This window comes from Thunnus maccoyii, chromosome 7 (genome assembly GCF_910596095.1).
Source record: "Thunnus maccoyii chromosome 7, fThuMac1.1, whole genome shotgun sequence".
NCBI lineage: Eukaryota > Metazoa > Chordata > Actinopteri > Scombriformes > Scombridae > Thunnus > Thunnus maccoyii.
Window position 1 is genome coordinate 28343980 of NC_056539.1, and position 22389 is coordinate 28366368.

General features: G+C 39.2%; 1 protein-coding gene and 1 non-coding gene across 2 annotated transcripts in view; both read right to left on the reverse strand.

Moving 5' to 3' along the window:
• fnbp1l (formin binding protein 1-like) overlaps positions 1-18851 on the reverse strand; it is a 50490-nt gene extending 31639 nt beyond the window's left edge. The window contains exon 1 of the mRNA XM_042415947.1: positions 18693-18851. Within this exon, the coding sequence (XP_042271881.1) occupies positions 18693-18716 (24 nt within the window). The 5' untranslated portion in view covers positions 18717-18851. The remainder of the gene's footprint in view (positions 1-18692) is intronic.
• Positions 18852-22017: 3166 nt separating this feature from the next.
• Positions 22018-22089, reverse strand: trnah-gug. Its single transcript has one exon. It is a non-coding gene; the product is annotated as a tRNA-His (tRNA).
• Positions 22090-22389: the final 300 nt, after the last annotated feature.

Consider the following 22389-nt stretch of genomic DNA (forward strand, 5'->3'; position numbering starts at 1 on the left):
CTTGTCTCAACCTCCCATCTTGACCCGGGGTCGTTTTGTGGGTTCAACCCTCAGACGCTGAAGGTCAAGCGAGCGGATTTCCTGGGTCACTATCTGATCTGAAAGGATGCAACAGAAGGAAAGCCTGTTCTTTTTGGACGGAAGCGTGGAGGCTCCTTTTATTAGACAATCTGCAGGCTCTCAGTTGCCAGATGTGTTTCAGGATGACATCAGTTTACAAAGTCATCAGGTTTGCCAGGCTGCGTACACACACACACACACACACACGGTGCAATTTAAGCACAGCGGAAAAGCAGTCCTCTTTGCATGTGCTGGGTTGTGTATTGAGTGTATGTAGCTGCTTTTTCCACCAAAACTTACACTCACATTATCACAATAACAGGATTTTTTTAATTTAGGCACAATACAATAACTTTATATTGTTCTACTATTTTTTCCTGTGCTTTTATAAGCTGTAGTGTGTGTGTTGTCAATCACAAACGCCAAATAACAGCCAAATGACACAAGAACAGCCAGTCTCACTCCAGCACAAAGATAAGCAACAAGGCAATAAAGATATAATGCCAGTATATATTTCCACATCAACTCAACATCAACTATTACACAACTTTTTGAGTCAGCAGCCTTAACAGCACGAGGCTTCATGTATAATAAATACCGGGCGCGGTCAGTTGTTGAAATGCAGAGGTTAAGTGATGGATGCTTTACGGTAGCTTCAGGTTAGCTTAAGAGCTTTTGCCAAACAGCAACAGGACAAAACACATCTATCATCCATCTAGCAGAACAGTTAACAGCAGCATTGTGTTCAGAGAGTTCAAACAGTCCTTCAACTGTCTGATTTATTGTTTTACCACCTTTCATTCAACAGAAAATAAGCATTAGCACCATTTCAAAACATTAATCTTGTCTAAAAACGTGTAAATATGTGTATTTCTGACAACACTACTTCATGTTGACCTGTGTGTTTGTTCTTTGAGTACAAGGGCAGGAAGATTGCATGTAGGATTGATATGATTTCATAAATTTACCAGCACATGGGCTCTTTTCACAGAAGACGTTGTGAGGTGTCGCAGTAGGAAAAGAATAGATGTACATGATAAATTTAATAATGGCTGTGTTCCACTTAGCTGCTTGAGTTTCAGGGTTCTGGTATGTGTGCATGCTGGCTCACTCACACTGTCAATGGCTTTCTGGGACACTTGAATACAACAGAACCATTGTTAATGTTATTAGTAAAGCCTGTGCTGAGCTTTTTTCTACTATGATAGGTCGAATTGTCTGCTGTGAAAAAGGCTTATTCTCTTTAATTAACGTGACAAAATCAACAAGATCGTTTCTCTAAAGAAGAGTCGCTACTGTCCACTTATAAAGAGTCTACTTGTGATGTTAAAGTGTGCAGATAGGCATAATCACCATTTTTTAATGATTAATGTAAAAATCATGTTTATTTGTAAAGCTGCAGGGGGCTTAGTATGATCCAGAGAGTCACTCTGGTCACATTTATAGGAAATACACCCAAGTTGAAATATACCATCATTTTCCATTAACCAAAAGTTTTATTTTAGCTGACTTCTGTCATTTTAATATGCAGAAGTGATGGTCAGAGAAGCCTTCCAGCTAAACTCTTTCTACACTGCTCTTTGCTGATAAACAGAGCTGCAACAATTAACTGATAAATCTTGGGCTGCAAATAATGATTGTTTTCATTACGGATTAATCTCTCGATTATTTTTACAACTAATAAATTGGTTGCTTAGTTCGTAAAATGTCAGAAAATGGTGAAAAGAGCCCGAGGTGACGTCCTCAAAAGTCTTGTTTTGTCCCGACCGACAGTCAACAGCCCGAAAATATTTAGTTTATTATAACAGAGGACTGAAGAAACCAGAAAATATTCAAATTAGAGAAGCTGGAATCAGAGAATTTGGAAGTTTTCTTCTTAAAAATGACAAATTGATGATCAAAATAGTTAGCGATTAATTTAATAGCTGTCAATTAATCATTGCAGCTCTAGATTAATCAATTAGTCAATTAGTTTTCTTTCTCATATCACAGTAAATTGAACATCTTGAGGTTTTGGACTGTTGATTGGACAAAACGAAGATACTGAACATGTCACCATAGACTTAGGGAAATTGTAGATGGCTATTTAAGGAAGAGAAGACAAAAGGTTCGGTAAGAGATTTGTAGGACTTGGCTCTGACATGGAACTGGCTATCATAACCCAACACAACACCGCGACACCCACACACACCAACACACACACACACACACACCCACTCTCTCAATGACAGAAGGCTAATTTCAGCACAATCAGTTTCCATGGTTGTCCTCTCTTTTAAAACCACAATGTTTCCTGTGTGTGTGTCCAATATGAAAGAAGCAGGATGTGATGATTACTGTATCTGTTCAACAATCCGCTGAGCTGTGTCATCAGACCATATGTGCATTCCTGTGTATACACACACACAAACAGCTCATTCATCTCCGAAAAAAAAGCCACAGGATCCTTGATTTATCTAACCGCTGACTTAAGTGCCCTAATCACAGTCAGTGTTTAGCATGAGGCTCCCAGCTGTGTCAGTGTGTGTGTGTGTGTGTGTGTGTGTGTGTTGACCATGACACCTTCTCCCTCTCAGTGCCCACGCTGGTCGCTGCGGTCGACTGTGGGCTATGAACGCTCGGTTTAGGTGCTGACAGCTGGCACTTTTTTTAGACAACAAATATGTCACATCAGTTTTAGTCTGCTCAGCACTAACAACCCGACTCCAGAAAATACAAAAGACACTTTTTTTGACGGTTTTCATTTACAAAGTGACTGGGTATACTCCAAACACAACCAGGCAGACAAAATAAATCACCTTCTCTTTGCACAATGTCCCAGCTAGGACGCTAAGATGTGCTGGTTAAGGAAAAGTTAAAGGGGAAGATTCATGCACATTTCCAGGTCTCTACTGGAATATCTTTGCATGATTTACAGTCCTGTCTCTTTAAGGCCCCCCCTCCCGATGAGCCCACTCTGTTTTGATTGGTCAGCTTCAGGAAGCTGCCTCTTGGGAGACTTCCAGCGGCTCCGGAGGCTACGTAAAGTGGTTGAAGGATTTCACTTCTTTTTCTCAAAGGAAATTTCTCAAATACATCCGTACATGTTCAAGCCCAACTTTGATCCGGAATATAAGAGTGGATAACAAACAATCCGTGGAACAACCTAAGCAACAAACTACGGAACGGACGGCTTTCTGTGAGCATGCGTGAACAATCTGACTTCATCACGAGGAGGAACATTGCAAAACAAAGCGTTCAGAGCAGGCTGAAGCCCTGCTTTTTGACTTGCAGGGAGCATTTTTACATGTGTTCACTTCAATGTTTGGATTTCTGTGGAACCCAGGAAGAGTAGCTGTTGTCTGGTGTGATGGCTAATGGGGATCCTGATAAACTAAACTAAAAATTAGACATCATTACAATATAAAAATAACAAAAAAAACCCCATTAAAAGCATGATATGTCCTCTTTACACATTTTGGGAAATATGCTTATTTACTTTCTTGAGTGGTACCAATCGTTTCATCTAATTCCTGGCAAGAAAGTGAAGAAGCATATATTCCTTTAACATTATACATAAAACGCTCTCCAGATAAAGCGTTCATTAGAAAAATCCCTCACATGAACATCCATAAGCGTGCCACATATTAGCTATTTAATTAACAGTAGCTAGCAACAGACCGGCAGCAAGTGACGGTATAGCAGAGAGCTGTAATGTCAAATAGCTGATGTCCCGTACGGTAAACAGTGCCACGAAACTAGGAGCGCTTGAGACGCTCTGTGGCTGGCACTGTTTAGACGCGTGTCTACACTGTATAGGGACAAACATGAGTAATTTCCTCCCAGCCATCCTGCTTGATATTTTATTACATGACTATGTTGGTATAAACATTTCCCCGCCAGTGTGGCGGATAGCCTTCCGAGATTTACTCGCCAAATGGAAAATCTACCCACATTCGGTGCTCGGTTTTAATTTCGGACCCTGCCTACAATGTGCCCTTATATTCAGTGGAAATCCCCTTCAAATAGCTTGCATTACAGCAAAAATTGCCGGCATTCAGTGGAAACATCTCCTCAGATAAGTCTTTACCACGGTATAAATAAGCATGTAGATTCAGAGAAATGCCCTTTCACTCGCTGCAGGGAGCGACTGAGCATGACTGCCCTTATGTGACATGCTGATAGAGAATCTCTGCATTATCTATGTGCATATTTTCTTTTTTTCTTTTTTTTTTTTCTGGTGTTTGCATGTTTAAGGGCAGAGAACAACATATAACAGGCCAACATGGTTCACTCCTCTGTGAATGTGTGTCATGTGGATTAACCATTAACTTCAGATCATAGGACTAATATAAGATAGCGGACTAGAGCGGGTGTGGTACAGCTGCTGCTACTACTACTACTACTGCTACTGCTACTGCTGCGGCTGCTGCTGCTGCCATCCACTCATATGGTCTCACACAGTATTTGAGCCAGGAAATGGGCCCCTTCGTACATCCCATTGGATGCTACAAAATAATATTAAAGTGATATGAGAATTTATATTGATTGATTGATGATTTTAGGCAATTATAAAATCATATGGATAAAAAAAAAATAGGTCAAACAACAAAACAATGACAAATCTTTCAGTCAGCTTTAAATAACTTACAAAACCAGACCAATTTACTGTCACTCATACTTCATGGTAAGAGCAACATTACTGTGACAGTCAAAATTACTTTTTCATTATTCTAATAATTACATTTAAAAAATGGAATTATATTGGTGACTGCTATGTAATTGTCTACTTACAGTTATTTATAATAAATACATGGTATGTCATGTTTGAAAAATAAAGCTGAACATATCAGATATTATCTCAAATGAAATGATAAATAAAAGTCTCTCTCTAGCAAGCCATCTTTTGCTGAATGTACAAATTCTGCTTTGCAATTCATATTTAATAGATAACAGCCTACAGTTTCATTTTGTAGTTTGGCTAACTAACAAAATAAATGTTGCTACAGCTGATAAAATCTAACAAGACTCAAAATCTTGCCATGCTAGCAGCTTTGTGAATCTGTAGTCAGGCACAGCAGTGCTTTGAGCTAAATGCTGATGCAGATGTTTAGCAGACAGTGTTTACCGTTATATTTAGCACGTAATTTTCACCAAACAGGTAAGGCTGAGGACCAATTAAAATGTTGACCTGATGACGGTGCTAGATGAAAGGCCTGTAGCAAATGGAAATCAATGACGTAGGTGTTGAGACATATTAACCTCATGGAGGCACTAGAGGAAAGGTCAGGGGATCATCAAAGTCAGGACGCATCATCTGGTAACCATGAATTTCATGCCAATCCTACCAAAACCTGTGAGATATTTCAGTCTGGTACTAAGTAGCGGATCCAGCGACTGACATTCCCGTCCTTAAAGTCACGGCGCTAGCGTGATAAGAAACACTAACAGCTTTGATTCTGCCGTTGATTTTATGAGGACCAACTGGGTGCAGGGAGGGTCGGTGTTGCAGTGACTCAAACCCTGCTTACAGCAAATATGCCTGCTGCTGCTGCTGCTGCTGCTGCTGCTGCCATGGCTGCTAGTACTACTACATTAACACCAGCTCCAGCTACTGCTGCTTTTACAGCTCTCCTGCACTTCCACAGCCGTGAGCAAAGACCCATTATGTGTTGTTCTGTTGAGTAACAGTTTAACAGGGTTTAAATGAACAATGATGATTCTAGACTAGATCAACACAGAGTACTGTTTGTCAAAGGAGACAATAGTGAGTCACAAAGTGGATTTAAATGGGTTCACAAATGACTGTAGAAATCTGAATCTTGTTTGAGACTATTGTTGTCTGTTGTTGTCAAAAGATCCCCTCTTCTCAAGTCTGCAAATTATACTTGGCCGATTCTAACCAAGTATACATAATCAGGAAAAATATGTTCCCCACTTTCAAAAGAAAAGGATAAATGCTTCTTTCATTTGCACCTTCTAATAAACAAGAGAGGTAACAAATCAGCTCAGAGGCAGACTGCTGCTCCGTTTGTTAACATCCTTTATTCTGCACTCTGACTACCTGACATATTATAGTCAGGGGGTACCGGGCTATAAGTAGGGGGTACAATGCGTACTTCATGGACAGGTTACCAAGGTAACCAGAAACCCTCCATACTTAGCAGCTACTGAGTGTATGCGCAGAGCTGAAGGCAACACGGAGCAGTTTTATTGGGCTCTGAGACTCCATCAGCCAGATAAACAGCCTGGGAAAAGTCTTCTGTTGCTAGAATTAACATCGTCGCCTCGTACGTGAACAGTCTGTATGTCGCACAGAGAGGAAAAATGGGAAACGAGGGAGCCGAGGGAGAGAGAAAGAGGAGAGGAGGTGGGGGCAATCCTAGTTTTGTCCCATGTATGTACACCCTCTCTGTCTCTATTTATGGTATGTGCATTGTGGTAAATTCTTTCCAAAAGCCAGTGTTTCTCATACATACACAAATCGACCCAAACAGCAGAAAAATGCACCACGAATAGATTTCTCCTGACTGATAAGGCAGGGTCGTAAAATTGCTTTTGTATTGCTTGTACACAATGCTGACTGCTACATCAGCACGTTGAGGGGGGGGGGTTGGGATCTACAGAAACCCTCGAGACGGTTCCAGGAAGTCCGGAGTCAAAAGACAAATAGTCTGACCTCGAGTGTTTTAACCTTGAGGGCATGACCCCATGTGGAATCGGTTGTTCTACCACTGGGTTCACACTGGGATTTCTAAGACTCAGAAACCATACTATTGTTTAAAAAATGAATTAAGTTTGAAATTTAGCGCTCCCTCCATGATCTTGATCGGGCTGCGTATTGAACCATAATTTTTTGGTAACAAACGGGCAAATACAGAAAGATGGCATCATATATCTGGTCAGATTCATAATCTTGACTTAATCTTTGATCAGACAATTCATGATTTACATAAAACATTTGCCAGTTTAAGACATTATTTTATTTAGGCAATGTTTTTGTATGGCTGCTTGTGTTCAGGGCTGTTTAGTGGTTATCAGCTGTTTGGTCCATAAAATGTCAGAAAAATGGTGAAACATGTCGATCACTGTTTCCTAAAGCCCGAGATGACGTCCTTAAATACCTTGTTTTGTCCCAAGCAACAGTCCACAACCCAAAGATATTCAGTTTACTGTCATAGAGGACTAAAAAAACCAGAAAATATTCACATTTGAGAAGCAGGAATCAGAGAATTTGGACTTTTTTCATATAAAATGATCATTGATTATAAAAATTGTTGGCAGTTCATGGCTACAAAGCCAATTATTGAACTACAAAATATTTTAATTTAGAGAATGGATAAGAGGAACATGTTGTTGGTTTCATTCTCATCACTTTTATATCCAGTTTAACTCAAAAACACCAACTAAAAAAATCCCTTATGTGGCTCCGGGGAAAACCCTTCTTTAAAAAAAACAGCAGGTCCACAGCCTATTTGTCTATTTTGAAACATTTCCCATTTAGTCTTGGCCTGTGGGAAACCCTTATTTATTATTACCCCATATTTAAGTGTCTGTGTTGGAGAATTCTGCACAATCTCAAGGGAACAGAGGCAGGGTTGGTTGAGGGGACGATGAAGACAGTGTTGGCGTAAGGATAGAGGTAGAGGGAAGAGGTGAGATTATCCACTCTACAATGGGTTAAGGAGGTTTTTCGTCACATGGCGAACAAAACACCCGCTGGTTGTTACTCATAGGAACACACACACTCACAAACAAGGAACAAAAAGGTGCTTGATTCATTTATTCTCTGTGCTCTAACGCTGGTAGCTAACAACACTGTAGAGACAGTAAACTGAACTAGCAATCAGACAAATAAAAACAACAATGAGAGCTTTATTCTGAATGTGTGTGTGTGTGTGTGTATGTTAATGTTGTGCCTGTGTCAGCTTGTGTTTTGTCTTTTGGCCTGTATGTCACCAAGTTATCTGGCAGAGCAGATAGCATCAGTGCGGCAGAGGTGAGCAGGTTCAGCAGGCAGCTGATGTGTTTAGTACACAGCAAACCAAAGGACATCAGCTGGAGGACATCTAGCACATACGTCACCGGCTCCGAAAGTTGTTAAAGGTTTACCACAGGCTCCGCGACGGTGACAAAAACGTCAGGCGTGTTTTAGTCGACAGAAATTAATGAAATAATCACAGGGATTATTTTACCTGGCGTTTAGTGCGTCATCTATAATACGTAGGCAATGGACAGTTGTTCTATGTAAAGAATGCAGAGCAAGAGTGAAAATGTCAGAAAACTGTGGTAAAACATACTGGTCATATCAACATTATCTATCACCGTCATTATAATAAACACCATTGTTTACAGGGAACATGGCACAGTTCTCCCGCCTTCACTAGAAGCAGCACTATTTTGATTCACTGGTGATTTCCAGTCTATTGTCCTCAAAGTTTAACAACCAATATGCTTTTGTTTGATGTCTTAAAGGGAATTTCATATTAATTCTTTTGGAGAGTCCATTATGTTGCAATATACATGTATCTCTGTTCAGTTTGTCAGGTTTAATAGAATCCAAAGCAAACAGAATGTGAGGTACTTTCACTACAATTAATACCAAGATTAAATGTCACAATAAGCAACGCATAAAAGAATGTGATATCTGTACATCCCTAAGGGTTTTTCCCCCAAAATGTGGGAATTTATCTGTTTATTTTGAAAAAAATCCAACATCAATCCAGGTAAAAATCTGTTTAAAAATACCATTTGAGGGCAGGGGATTTGCTTCCCAGGATAGGCATCTCCCGGGAACTCCTGTGCATAATTAGCAGCTCGGTTCTCCCCATTTTTTCCTGCACCTTCTATTACTGGAACATTTCTGATCTGTGCTATTTGAACCTCTTTAAACCTACGGCAGTCTGGGTCGTCATGCAACCGGAAACAAATCGGTTTACGGATGCGAAAGGCAATTATGTCTGGAATGAAAATGAGTTTAAACTAGACTGCTCCTTTTGAAAATTCTTGCTCTTTTGTCTTTGAAAATTGATTTAAAAAAAACTTGACCAACATTGACCATTTTCCTCAAACAGAAATTCCAGTGGCTGGATTTTTTATTTTTTTCAAAAGAGAAAAAGTGGTTTAAGAGATGCCTCCTGCATACATTATCCCTAAAATCTTTCAATCTATTGGGTGTCTCAGTTAATCAGTATATTAACAAAAGGAAACGGCATCAGTCTAAAGTCTATACTGCTATCTGTGAGCATGTTACAAGGCGTGAGATTGACAGTAGCCCGCTATCCAGCAGACGTTTAAGTATAATGACTGGGTTGAAGATCTGGGGAGAATTCACCAGAAAAATTCCCGACATCTTCCAATTTTCCACGTGTACTAAAGCCTGCATTTTTATCCGCTGGCTAATAAAGTAACTGACTAATAAACAGTTGACAGACTGACTGACTCCTGGAAGACAGCACAACACTGAACACAGCTGCAGCTGAAGTCATGACTGTGAGAGGTCTGGAAGTCTTTCTGTCTCTGGTGATTCAGTTTTTACTTCCTGGAAAGAAATGATAAAGCACTGAGTTCACCACAATAAATAAAAATTCTAAATAATATTTTAATCTCCGGGACTTATATGAAGAAACATGAACTGAAAATTAAAAATACACACACCGAATATCTATATCTACAAGTCAAATATCTAAGAATAAGACAGTCAGTCCATTCATCTACAACGCTGAACCACCACGTCCACCAGATGCTTTGTAAAGTTATTTGACACCAATTGACAAGACGCCCTCCAGGTAAAAAGGCCACGTATTATCCCTAGAGTTATAGACACTCTTTCATACCAACGATAAGCTCTGATCAGGAGGAGGGTCACAAAGCCGGGTCAGATAACACGCGTTGACCAGTTTCGGCCTGCGGAAAACAGAGGTTTACAAAGGGTCACTGCATCGGTCTGAAAGGCGTACAGGTGTGATGATTTCTGAAAGCAAGAACAGCTTGGCTGCCAAACAGCTGGCTGGAAGGATACAGCTGTGACCGCATCCAGGGAGGACAGGGAGCAAGAGGAGGGGATGAGAGGATGAGAGGAAGGAAGAGAGAGGGAGGGAGAGGAGAGGAGAGGAGCAGTGGGGATAGATTCTGAAGAAAGGCCAAGAGGAAGAAGTCAACAGCTCTGTGTGTTATTGTGTTGTGTGGAGGGGCGCGACGGGTCACAAAACTCACAGTTCTGATACGGATCAGCGAGAAAAGACAAATATAATATATTCTGTTTATTCTGTGAAACACTTAAAGCAAGGATGGTCTTGAATGAACTTACAAACATGAACAAACGTCTTGTCCTGCAGTTTAGTTTGTTGAACGAGCCACCGAACATTTATTCAGCAGGGAAAAGTGCATCACTAATGTCAGTTAGCAGCTAGATAGCTAATTAGCTGCTCAGCTGCAGCACATTAAACAGCATGTAAACATACCTGCAAACGTCATTTTGGACACAGATGCTGGTTTGCTCATTGTTCTTCAAAATGCCTGTTAACGACACGCTGTCTGTTCATGACTCGTAGCTACATTACTGTAGGTTTCAAAGACTATAGATTCGATCTTCTATTGCATCTTCCATTTGTTGATTTATGCCATTGTTCATTCAATAATAATTAGCCATTGATGTTACAGTTCAGCTGGTCTATAAAATCTTTGGACTAACTTCAACTCGATGCAGACTCTATTGGATAAAACGTGTGATCATCAAACTGGTTGAATCGGGCTCTGGTTTGTTTTCCCCCTTGGTAAGATTCATTTAGGCTGATCTGAACACAGCAATCATTCTTGGGTGTGGACCAAAATATCGACCCTTTGAGGATGTGGTCTTGGTCCAGTCCCAAATGAATTCTGAAGCAGTTTGTTTTCAGTGGGAATGTGATCTGACTTCGATCCAACCCAACTACTAGACATAATCTGTATATTTGAGCTAAACGGCTCCCATAGCAACACCGGGATGCAGGTGAGCAAAATCAACAGCTGCCAGCAGCTCGCAGGAGAGGGAATCGAGGTCCGACATGGATTAGCGCAACAAAGCACGTTGCATTTTTTATATTCGGCCCGAGGAACTTCTTCAGGAGCTTCTTCCTGTGTTTACGTTCTTGTTCCACCCGTGACGCAACCAACCAATGAGCGGAGAGAACGTTCTCATGTGGCCTTTAGTGATGCATTTTGGTTTGCTTGAATTTTTACCTGTGTGAAAAGGTAAAAATCAAGAGGAAAAGCTTATTAACTCATCCACTAACTCAGACCAGAGCAAACAAACTATAGGTTTGAAAACACCCTTACTTACTTTTCTTAATTTTTTTTATTTGTGCTTTTTTCTGTTTTATATCATCATAAAATGAGTATCTTTGGGTTTTGGACTGTTGGTCAGGCAAAACAAGCTATTTGAAGGCGACACTTTTGGTTCTGGAAAATTGTGACGGCAAGTTTTCTCTCTTTTTTGTCTTCATTTTATTGGCAAAACAATTGACAACTAATCTACAGATTGATTGATAATGGAAAATAATAGATGGTTATAGCCCTGCAAATCATGCATTTCAGTCATTAAATACTGCTATTTTATTTAATTTGACACAGACATGTCTACTTGATCTCTTAAAGAGGAGATTTGCAGTAGGAAGAAAAGGAGCGATGAGAGATGGGTGAGTATTTAGCTCCTGTAGCCGTTTTGCACATATTGTTCATGTTAAGATTACTTCATGTGAACTAATTTTGCACTACTCTGAGTGACAGACTATTCATTGCTGACATATCCTGTCACTACTATTGTTGAAGCAGCCAGTTTCCATGATGGGATCATTAAAGTTTTATCCAGTCTAATCCATTACGTCTGTAAACTGTTCCTTCTGCCTTTATCAATTCACCTCCATCCTCTCTCTGTAAATCTCCCTCCTCTCGCATCATCCAACCTCCTCCGTCTCTTATAGTAATTTATGTGATGGACTTTTTTTTTTTTTTGCTCTTCCAACCTTCCCTCACACCTCCTTCCTCCCTCCCTCTCCATCTTCATCCTCCTCCCTGTCTCCGGGAGATGTGTGTTAGCACAATTTTGTTAATTAAGAAAGACATCCACCCTCACACCAAAAAAAAAAAAAAAAAAAAGCATACGCAAAGTAACGCTGGCTCCGACGTTCATTCTCACACATCCAGTCCTGTAAACAACATGTTCTCTCACTCACACCTAAAAAAAACACCCTCCCTCCTCCACACACACACACACACACACACACACACAATTTGTTGACAAGCTTGGCTACGCTAGGTAGAACAGCTTGTCGTGTCCAGGCCAGTGCCCTTAGCTTCAACATGACTTCACTAACACCCACTGTGACCTGTTAGAGCCAGACTACCGTCCTACTAAACAACAGGGACCTCCGCATACGAGCTTCCACTGTCACAGATCTACAAGCCATTATTTGCCTTTCTTTCAATAGTAGTTTCATTCTTCCTTGTCGTCCTCGTTGCCATGTTAACTCTACTGACCCTACCGTACCTGCAAGACAAGGCTGGGTCTCAAGGCTATTACCACTTTAGAGACCTTTATTGGCCAAGCAGAAGGCACAAAAACATTGTTAAAGCTAAAATGATTGGTTTCTCCAAGCAAACATGGAAATAGATTTGCTGGGTTCAGCTTGTTAAATGTTAAGATTCTGGTGCACCCAGTAGTCCCCTGGTTAAGACTTTTGTTGCATGTTATACCCCATGACTCTCTCCCATTGTTTCCTGTCGTCTCTCCTCTGTCGCTATAATAAAGGCAGAAAACATCTCCCCATAAATATAAGTTTTTTTTAAATAAGAAATAAGATTTTCTGCCTTTTTATGTTATATTTATGACAGTAAAATCAACATCTTTGGGTTTTGGACTGTTGGTCAGACAAAACAAGACATTTGAAGATGTAACTTTGGGCTCTGAGTCCCGTGATGGACATTTTTCACTGTTTTCTAACATTTTAAAGAAAGAACACGAGAAAATAATCAGTAGATGAATCCATAATGAAAGATTAGTGCTCAAAGAATCAGTTAGTTGATTGAGAGAAAGCTGACGACAATTTAGATAATCATTTAAATTATTCCAAGTCATCAAGCAAATATGTCAAATATTTGCTGGCTCCAGTTTCTCAAATGTGAGGATCTGCTGTTCAAATGTCTTTTTGTCCAAACAACCAAAGATATTCAGCTGACAATGATAGAAAAACAGACAAAAACAGAAAATCTTTATATTGCAGAAGCTAGAAACAGAGAAAATGTGCTGTTTTTAACTGACTTAAAGCTGGTGTGCAGGACTTTCGTGACGTATTCACGTTTAGGTTCAGCTGTAGCGTACTCCGTCACTACTGTTGTGGCTGTGGCTTGTTTTGAGCATCACACAACCCCTGCAAAATGACTCCTTTCACTGTCAAAATTTGATCTATTCGGTCTGACAACAGTTGGAAAGTCTAGAAGAGCTGCAAGTTTAAATTATTTTATCCATATTCAAGTTAGCAAAGAGCTAACAGGAAGTTAGCCGGCTCGGTGGGCACATGCTCTCCCGTACAGCATCCATAGCATGCATTCATCCAGTCAGCGTGGGAATGTCAAACCCAACACCAGATTAGAAACTCTGTATACTGTGAGATACAGAGAGATTTATCTGGCGGTGATAGGTTTTATCAGCATTGTGTGAACTTGTTTGGTAAGGGCTTGAATGTAACGTACGTTCGTTTATATGTACAAGTTCTGCACTGCGGGTTTAGAAGATTAATCACCCGTCAGATTGTTGCTGATTCATTTTGTGTCAACAGACTAGTTGAAAAGATATTTCAGGTCTAATCTCCAAAGGAATTAGCATGACCATAAAAAGTTATTTTTAATTATCAATATATCATCAATCCCCTGTGGATGGAAATCCAAGATAACACTCAGAAGCAGCAGAGATGCTTCCCTACAGTCAGTAAACTGAGCATCTTCCAGACCTTGATATACTGCAGGCTACAGTCTATAAATAACAGAAATAGGAGCGGGGGATAACAAGCACCCTTGTCAGGAGTCTGACTGCCACCTGATGCCAAGTACACAAACAATCCTCTTGCTCCAAGTCTAAAATTCTTCACACATTACTCCAGTACCCCGTTCTCCAACACCACCTCCCACAGGACACCTGAGGGAACACAATAATAATCCTTTGTCCAAATCCACAAAACATGTGTAAGAAGAAAAATATCCCCTTGATTATCCACAAGAGGGTAAAAAAAAAAACGTGCTTGACTGCTCTGCAACCGTGATGGAATCAACATATCTGAGTTTCAACAAATGCTCTAAAGTCTCTTCCCTTTTTTTTTCCGCTTAACAGCTGACAGACTTTAAATTAAAATCAAAAGTCTAGCCAGCTGTTTAAAGCATATCCTCCTTCCTCTACCTCTCTGTCCTCTATCCCCCCTTTATCCTTGTCTTTCAGTTTAGCCGATCAGTAGAGGAGACCGCCTGTCAGTCTCTTGTCCTTCAGTCGGACTTGGCTGCTCCGCTCTGCTGGCCTCCAGCTCACCTCAGCCAGACAGACACAGCATGGCAGCATCCTGGCACTAGCGCACACACCAAAGGCACACAGAGCTTTAATTCAGACAAACACTTCCTACTTTATGCATGTGCGTGCGTGTGTGTATGTGTGTGTGTGTCTCGGAGGGCAGGAAGCCAGCTCGGTAATAGGATGTTCCTCGCTTGCTTTGTAATGTCTAAAAGAGCTGGGCTTAAGCCAAGATGTAGGGCAAAAGCAAAGGCACCAACATACTCGGAGCATACTAATGCTATTGTCAGTGCTACGTGCTTTATATCTATATAATATGTAAACCAACTGTGTTCTTAAATAACTATTCATGGAGTTTAGAGATTTAAAAAAATGCTTGTTTATCTTTTAGTTCATGAGATGATTAACAGGACAAGAGAGTAGAGAGAAAAAAATACATTTCTGCTACAAAAAGTTGATCTGATCTTCAATTTCAGATAAATTTGTGATTTTTGGACTGATTGTCGGAAAAAAAAACACAGCGGAGAGACGCTCGGTTTCTCAAGAATGCAGTCACAATCTGATGAATGTCATCGGCTGAAATGATAAGTTGATTAATCGATTAGTCAATAGACAGTAAATTAATCGCCAACTTTTTTGACGGTTAATCATTTACAGCATTTTTAAGCAAAAATGCCAAATATTCTCTGGTTTCAGCTTCAGCGTGTAAATATCTGCTGGTTTTCTTTGCTTTCTGTGATAATGAACTGAATAAGGCTGCAACTAATGATTGTTTTCATTATCGATTCATCTGTCAATGATTTTCTTGATTAGTTGTTTGGTCTATAAAAGGTCAGAATATTGTGAAAAATGTTGATCAGCTTCAAATTCAACCTAAAACAAAAAGATATTCACTGTACTCTTACAGAGGACAATAGAAATCAGAAAATATTCACATTTAAGAAGCAGGAACGAGAGTATTTTAGCATTTTTTCTTAAAGAAAATGACTCAAAGGGATTATTCAATTATCAAAATAGTTATCATAGCTGTAGTTATGGTAGCGATTAATTGTCTGTCGATCAATTAATCGATTAATGGACTCATTGCAGCTCTAGAACCGAACGTTTTTGGGTTTTCAAACAAAAACAAAAAAAGGATTTTGAAGACATTGGCTTGAGAAACTGTGAAGGGCATTTTTTTGGCTATTTTCTGCCATTTTATCAGCTAAACGTATGATTGGTTAATTGAGAAAATAAAGCGTGAGATGATTGGATAATAAAAAAAAAATCATAGTTTCAGCCGTAATTGATTTAGGGTAGATGCACACAGCTATTATATATAATCTAAGTCAACACAAACACCATTTTCATGAAGCAACCAGTTACCTTAATGATCATATTACTGGTATTTAACCAATAACTAGTCTCTGCTACTGAACGACCAGTCACATTTCATTTGAAACTAGACAGCCAAGTACCTATCCTATTCATCTGGTAGTCTGTAACATCATGTCATAAAAATAATAATTCTAATAACTGAAATTAGACAGTCAGAAATCCGTAAAACACAACAGCCAATCAATTCTTTTACATCCCATCTTGCGGACGATAATCTGTAATCTGACATCAGGCAGCCAATCATGTGTAATCTGACATCAGACAGCCAACAGATTAATCTCATCAGTGGACTCGGGGGGATTATGACGGTCCGTCAGCTGCCGGCGTCTACACTCATCACATCATAGCGCGCTTCTCTTTACGAGAGCAGCAAGACAACGCGGAGATGAACTCAAACTGTTTTAATGAGCCAGTAATGGAATATTTTGGCACTCAGAATTTCAGTTTGTCATTTTCCATTACTGAAATCATTCCTTGGACATATTTTATTGGACTTCTGATGATAGTAGACTTACTACAGTGGTACTGGACTTTTTTTTTTTTTTTATAATACTGCAGCTGATTTTTAAGCCAATTGTTGCACTTTGTATTTCTACTGGCTGTTCACTTGTTGCAGTCGCTATTGGCTCCGTTTCCATTTCCTCTCTCATCCCATTCTTCCATTTTTTCCTCACATCATAAGGTTTTTTTTGGGGTGGGGGTAGGGGGGGGGAGGGGGAATTCATCCAAGACTTCTTGGAGAGTTTGGGCTAGTCAGGAACTGCTGCTGTTGTGGACATGCAAAGACCATTACGAGTTCAACAGATACTGCTCATATTCCCTGAAAAAAAAAAAAAAGCATATTTGCCTTTAATCGTGATTTAAAACGACACTGAAGGACAAACATCAACCGTACAAGTATTTTTGCACATATTTAACACTTCCATTAATAGATTAGTCAACAGTTACATCTCTATGATAGTAAACTAAATATCTTTGGGTTATGGGCTGTTGGTCGGGATGGAAAGAAGGTATTTGAGGACGTCACCTTTGGTTTTGGGAAGCAGCGACTGACATTCCTCACCGTTTTCACACATTTTATAGACCACACGATGAATCGATTAATCGAGAAAACGATCAATAATGAAAATAATTGTTATTTGCAGCCCTAAACATTTTTCCTGATGGGACCATTCTTCACAGCTTGAAGCAAACAGTAGCATCATCAAAATGTTCAAATGCGACATTATTTCCGATTCAATTCGACCTTCTTTTCTCTTAAAAGTCTTTGAGTTCTGTTCACTAGCAAATCTGTCCATCTCATCTTACTGGGAGTTCAAACTGACACAGCAGACTACATCCTATCTCCATACTTGGCATTTTATCCCAATGCTGAGGGGGGGGGGGGGGGGGGGGCAATAAAAAAAAAAAACAAACCTGAATGGACAACATGAATGGGGAATCCTGACAAATCACATCTGTGTCCATGTGTACTCTATTTCACAATCCCTTTTGAATCACAGACAAGCAAACAGTTATCTCTTTGTCTCCGGCAGCACAGTCGTGTTACATTTTGAGGGCTGAGCAAGCAAAAAAAAAAAAAAAAAATGCTTATTTTAAACTGCACATAATAACCACTGAGGTCAGCTGGAGGAGTATCATCTCAGGGAGGTTAAGTCCTCGCTCTCTCTCTATGTCTGTCTCTTTCTCACACACACAGGGGATGCTGCTGCTGGCTGCAACAGCTTGTGATGGCCAACACCCCAAAAAAAACACACACAGGCTGGAGCTCAACATATAACTCTAATTTAAACACATATTCACTGTATTAACCACATGCTGCAACGCATCATTAAAGCAAAGCATATCAACCAATGTAAGGGGGCTGATGTAAATGGAGATATTGCACACACACACACAGGCGGTTGATCAGTCTACTTGACAAAGCTTATGTTTTACTGACTTAACTAATAAAATTTGGCATGACTTGTGTTTATGAATGATACGTTCAATAATAATAATAATATAGACACAAGCATTATGAGGCGTTGATCCGCTGATTCAGTTCATTTGAGCATTATGTGTCCCCCTTCTAATCGCATGGAAGACAAAAGATTTGGATAACTGGCCACAAAGAGACTCAATCAGTTAATGAGACAAACGGTTGTAAAGTTTAAGTTAAGGTTGATTTTTAAGGAGACTGAGCTGGACGGTGGTCTGTCTGCTGCCGGGATCCCACCGTCTCTCCACCCTGCTACCGGGAATCTCTGCCAGCTTCTCTTTCAAACAGGGTGTGACACACACTCACACACACACACACACACACACACTAAAAAACCCCGTCAAGATACAACTTCGTAACTTGCCAGTGTATAAAAATAACGTGAATTTAATGGCGCAGATATTATTAAAGATGACACGTATCCAGGCGGAGAAGGGAGGCGGCGTGACCCCCCGGTTGTCTGTGCCCGTGTGTGTCTGCAGGGTTTGCCTTTTGTTCCGCCGCCGCTGTCACAGCCGTTAAGGTGCACCGCGGATTAGCTCTAGCGTTAGCCTCGCCGGCTAACAGCGCAGCCGGCCAGCTAGCGTTAGCCGCTCGCCATTCACACAAAGCTAAAAAAAAAAAAAAAAAAAAAAGGTAACACGGCACCTTTCTTCCACTCCATTTCCCAAAACTAGTCGTGTTTTTTTTCCGCGCAGAAAACACACAACAAACAAGCTAAATAGTTGGGATAGAAACACAGTTTGAAGAGTTTAAACGTACCCAGAGCTCCGTTCCCCAACTCATTGCGGATTCCTCCTTCTGAGTTCTCCCAGAATGGACGCAGTTTTCCCCGCTTAGTCTCTCCTAAACTGCCGCTGGGAGTCCGGTCCTCCTGACTGACTGTCTGCCGACAAAACACACACACACACACACTCCTCCTCCTCCTCCTCCTCCTCTTGCTCTCCGCCTGTGCAGCAGGGCCGCCCAAACCAGGGGCCCTGGACCACATTGGCCCCAAACAAACACTGTAATTGTTATCCATATAGGTGTGATTTTTAAAAACAAGGACACATTAAAGTCCTGTAATAAAACAAAATAAAGGACAGAGCATTTTATTTTAGATTCAAATGGTATTATTCATTTTTAAATATGATCATTTTCACAAATATCATCATTTCACAAATGGACTAGAATGAATTGTATTTAATTAGCTGTCTCAATTTATAGGACACACATTTCATTAGAGCAGCAACAATTAGTTGATTAATCAATTAGTGGACAGAAAATTAATCTTCAACTATTTTAATAATAGATAAACTGTTTTGATCATTTTTTTAAGTAAAAAAAGGCCTTAATGCTCTTGTTTCAGCTTCTCAAATGTTAATATTTCTGGTTTCTTTAGTTCTCTATGACAGTAAACTAAATATATTTAGGTTGTGGACTGTTGTTTGGGACAAAACAAGACATTTTAGGTTGCATCTTGGGGAGACATTTTTATTTTTCACCATTCTCTGACATTTTATAGACAAAACAACTGATTGATTAATCAAGAAAATGAAAATAATTGTTAGTTGCAGCCCTACATTTCATTTAAAATTTAATATTTTTGTTATTATTATATTATTGTGTCAGCCCACCTTGTCCCCCATCAAGACAACATAAAACTTGATTCTTCAGATAACCTGCCATAGTATTAAACTCATAAAGATCCACAAACTGATTATTTTGGACAACAATCCAAAAAAATAACATATATACAAATAAGAAAATAGCATCTATGATCCATGTGTGGGATAAATAAGCCCAGAAGAGATGTGAAATTGAATAATATCACTGTCTAGTCTTATAAGCTATATGATCTATCTTTTCATCATTCATTTGATTCATGTCAGTGAGAATAAAACATCAAAACTGCATCAATATGTTAATTCGGCTGTGATTATAACTGGCTTGTCACTGCTCTGAGAACAATCAGAGAGGAAGTCAAATGAATGAGATATTGATGAAAAGGGTTTTCAAAGTCTGCTCTCAATGTAGGTCGGTGGCAGAATTTACAGCTGAAGGTTTGATGATAGCACTGTAGCTTTTGTTTTTCATACTGTCCTCTAAAGTGGGGGAAGTGACTGCATGATGAGAGTTATTTACATAGGAAAGTACCTACAGTTGTGCTTTTTATGATAGGAGTTGGGCCAGTTAACGTTTTTATGCTATAAATGTTTTGCATACTTTCAATATGTGACCATAAACGACCTTTGTAGACAAGTTCAAACATAGACCATGTTTAAGTACACTATGGGTGAGCCCAATTCATTTATTAGTGAATGAGTAGTTCCCTCTAGTGGCCAAATTGTATCACTACAACTGTAGTCTATCAAATTAGAGAAAGCCAAATAGTACATAGAATCAAATAAAAGCAGAGAATAGAGCCTAAATTTAGAGTCATAATTTTTTAACTCTAATTCACTCAATGCACTAATGTCCAGTAAGGTGAATGATTGTCCTTGAATATAAGAGTTGAAAAAATCAGAGGATTCATCGATTAGTAAATCCAGAGAAAATCCAATCAGCTACGTCGTTTTTTCCAATTAAAAATACCAAACATTTGCTGGTAGCAGCTTCTTAAATGTGAGGATTTGATGCTTTTCTTTGTTAAATATAAAAGTAAACTGAATATATTTAGATTTTGGACTGTTGGTTGGATAAAACAAGCAATCTGGAGATTTCACATCGGACTCTGGGAAATTAAAATAGGCATTTCTGACTATTGTTTTTTGACATATAGCCAAAATAATCAATCGCATAATCAAGAAAACAATAGATATTGAATATTTATACTCACAGGTAGTAGAGGTAATAATCTAGAGTTGAAAGATAGAACAATAGACACAAAGGACACTAAGAAGGACATTGATAGCCTATAATAACAGTGCTTAAAAATTCTTAACACTGTGTATACACAGATATTTTAAATGATGCAAAACAGCTGGATTAACATATCATTAGAACGTCTACATGGGAAGGCATCATAGTAATATAGTTGTCTATTTGTTTACTTAAGGGAAATACAGTGGTGAAAAGTAACTGCGGTGAGTATTTACTCAAACACAGCACTTAAGTACAATTTTGAGGTACTTGCACTGTAAGATTGAAGGTTGTTTTTTTTGGCTCGTGACCACTTACCAAAAATGACTGTCTGGTTGAGGCTCCTTGTCGTGTTTCAGACGTCTTTGACTTGTTTGCAGTTCAACCAAAGAATAATTTCCCTTCTGAACTTCTCACATTGTTTCATTTTAATAACATTGTGGCTCAGAGGTCAAATGATCCAATATTTTACAATAAAGAAATAAATAAAAATGAAATAGAAAAGTAAAAATAAATAAACATCAATACAAATGTGTGCGGCAGAAGTTTCTTTTTCCTTCTTTCTGACCCCATTAACCCTTATGTAGCCTACTGTTCAGGTCAAATTTGACCCATTTTTACATTTGAGAGCAGTAAAAACTCCCTGCACACCTTTCTTTCTGAAATCTTATGACTTTTTGATGTTTCAGTGACCCAGAATATACAAAATTGGAAATATTTTAACTTTTACAGCTGGTGCATATTTTTGCCTATAGATATTTTTGTAAATATGACTTGTATTTATTTAAAAAATATATAAAAAATCACTATTCAAGAATGTTGTCGTATCCTTCACGTTCAATAAAATTCACTGAAATCATGATGGCTGTAATGGTCTCCTGTTTTAGGTAACATAGGACCATAATAGTGTGACTTAAGTAAAAGTACATAAGTATTAGCAGAAAAATGTGCTTAAAGTATGAAAAGAAGTACTCATTTCATCCCTCTGACTGATATGTTATCATCAGGCAGAGGAACTAAACCAGTACTTTAGATACATTTTACTGCTAATACTTACGTGCTTAGGTTTTTTCATGCAGGACTTTTACTTATAATGGAGTATTTTTGCATTGCTGTATTTGTATTTTTACTTAAGCAAAGGATCTGAATACTTCTTAAGCCACTGTGTATGACTTCACTCATTTCAACTTTATATGGGGACTTGGGGGTCTCCTCTGTGGATCATTTGGCTTCCTGAAAATACTGCCGTGACCCGGATTCGAACCGGGGTTGCTGCGGCCACAACGCAGAGTACTAACCACTATACGATCACGGCGAGCTGTACTTCAGATGGGAGCCTGTGCATTTCCACAGAGATACTTCACACTTATATTAGTCATGACATTCAGTTGGGTGAAGATCCTGCATGAAAAGTCCTACTTAAGTTAAAGTACATAATTATTATGAGCTTGATGTAGTTAAAGTATTAAAGTTAAAGTAGTGATTTGGTTTCTGACTGATATATTATTATATATGACATCATTAGATTATTAATACTGAAGCATCAGTGTTAGAGCAGTATGTTACTGTTTTAGCTGCTGGAGGTGGAGTTAGTTTGAACTACTTTATACACAGT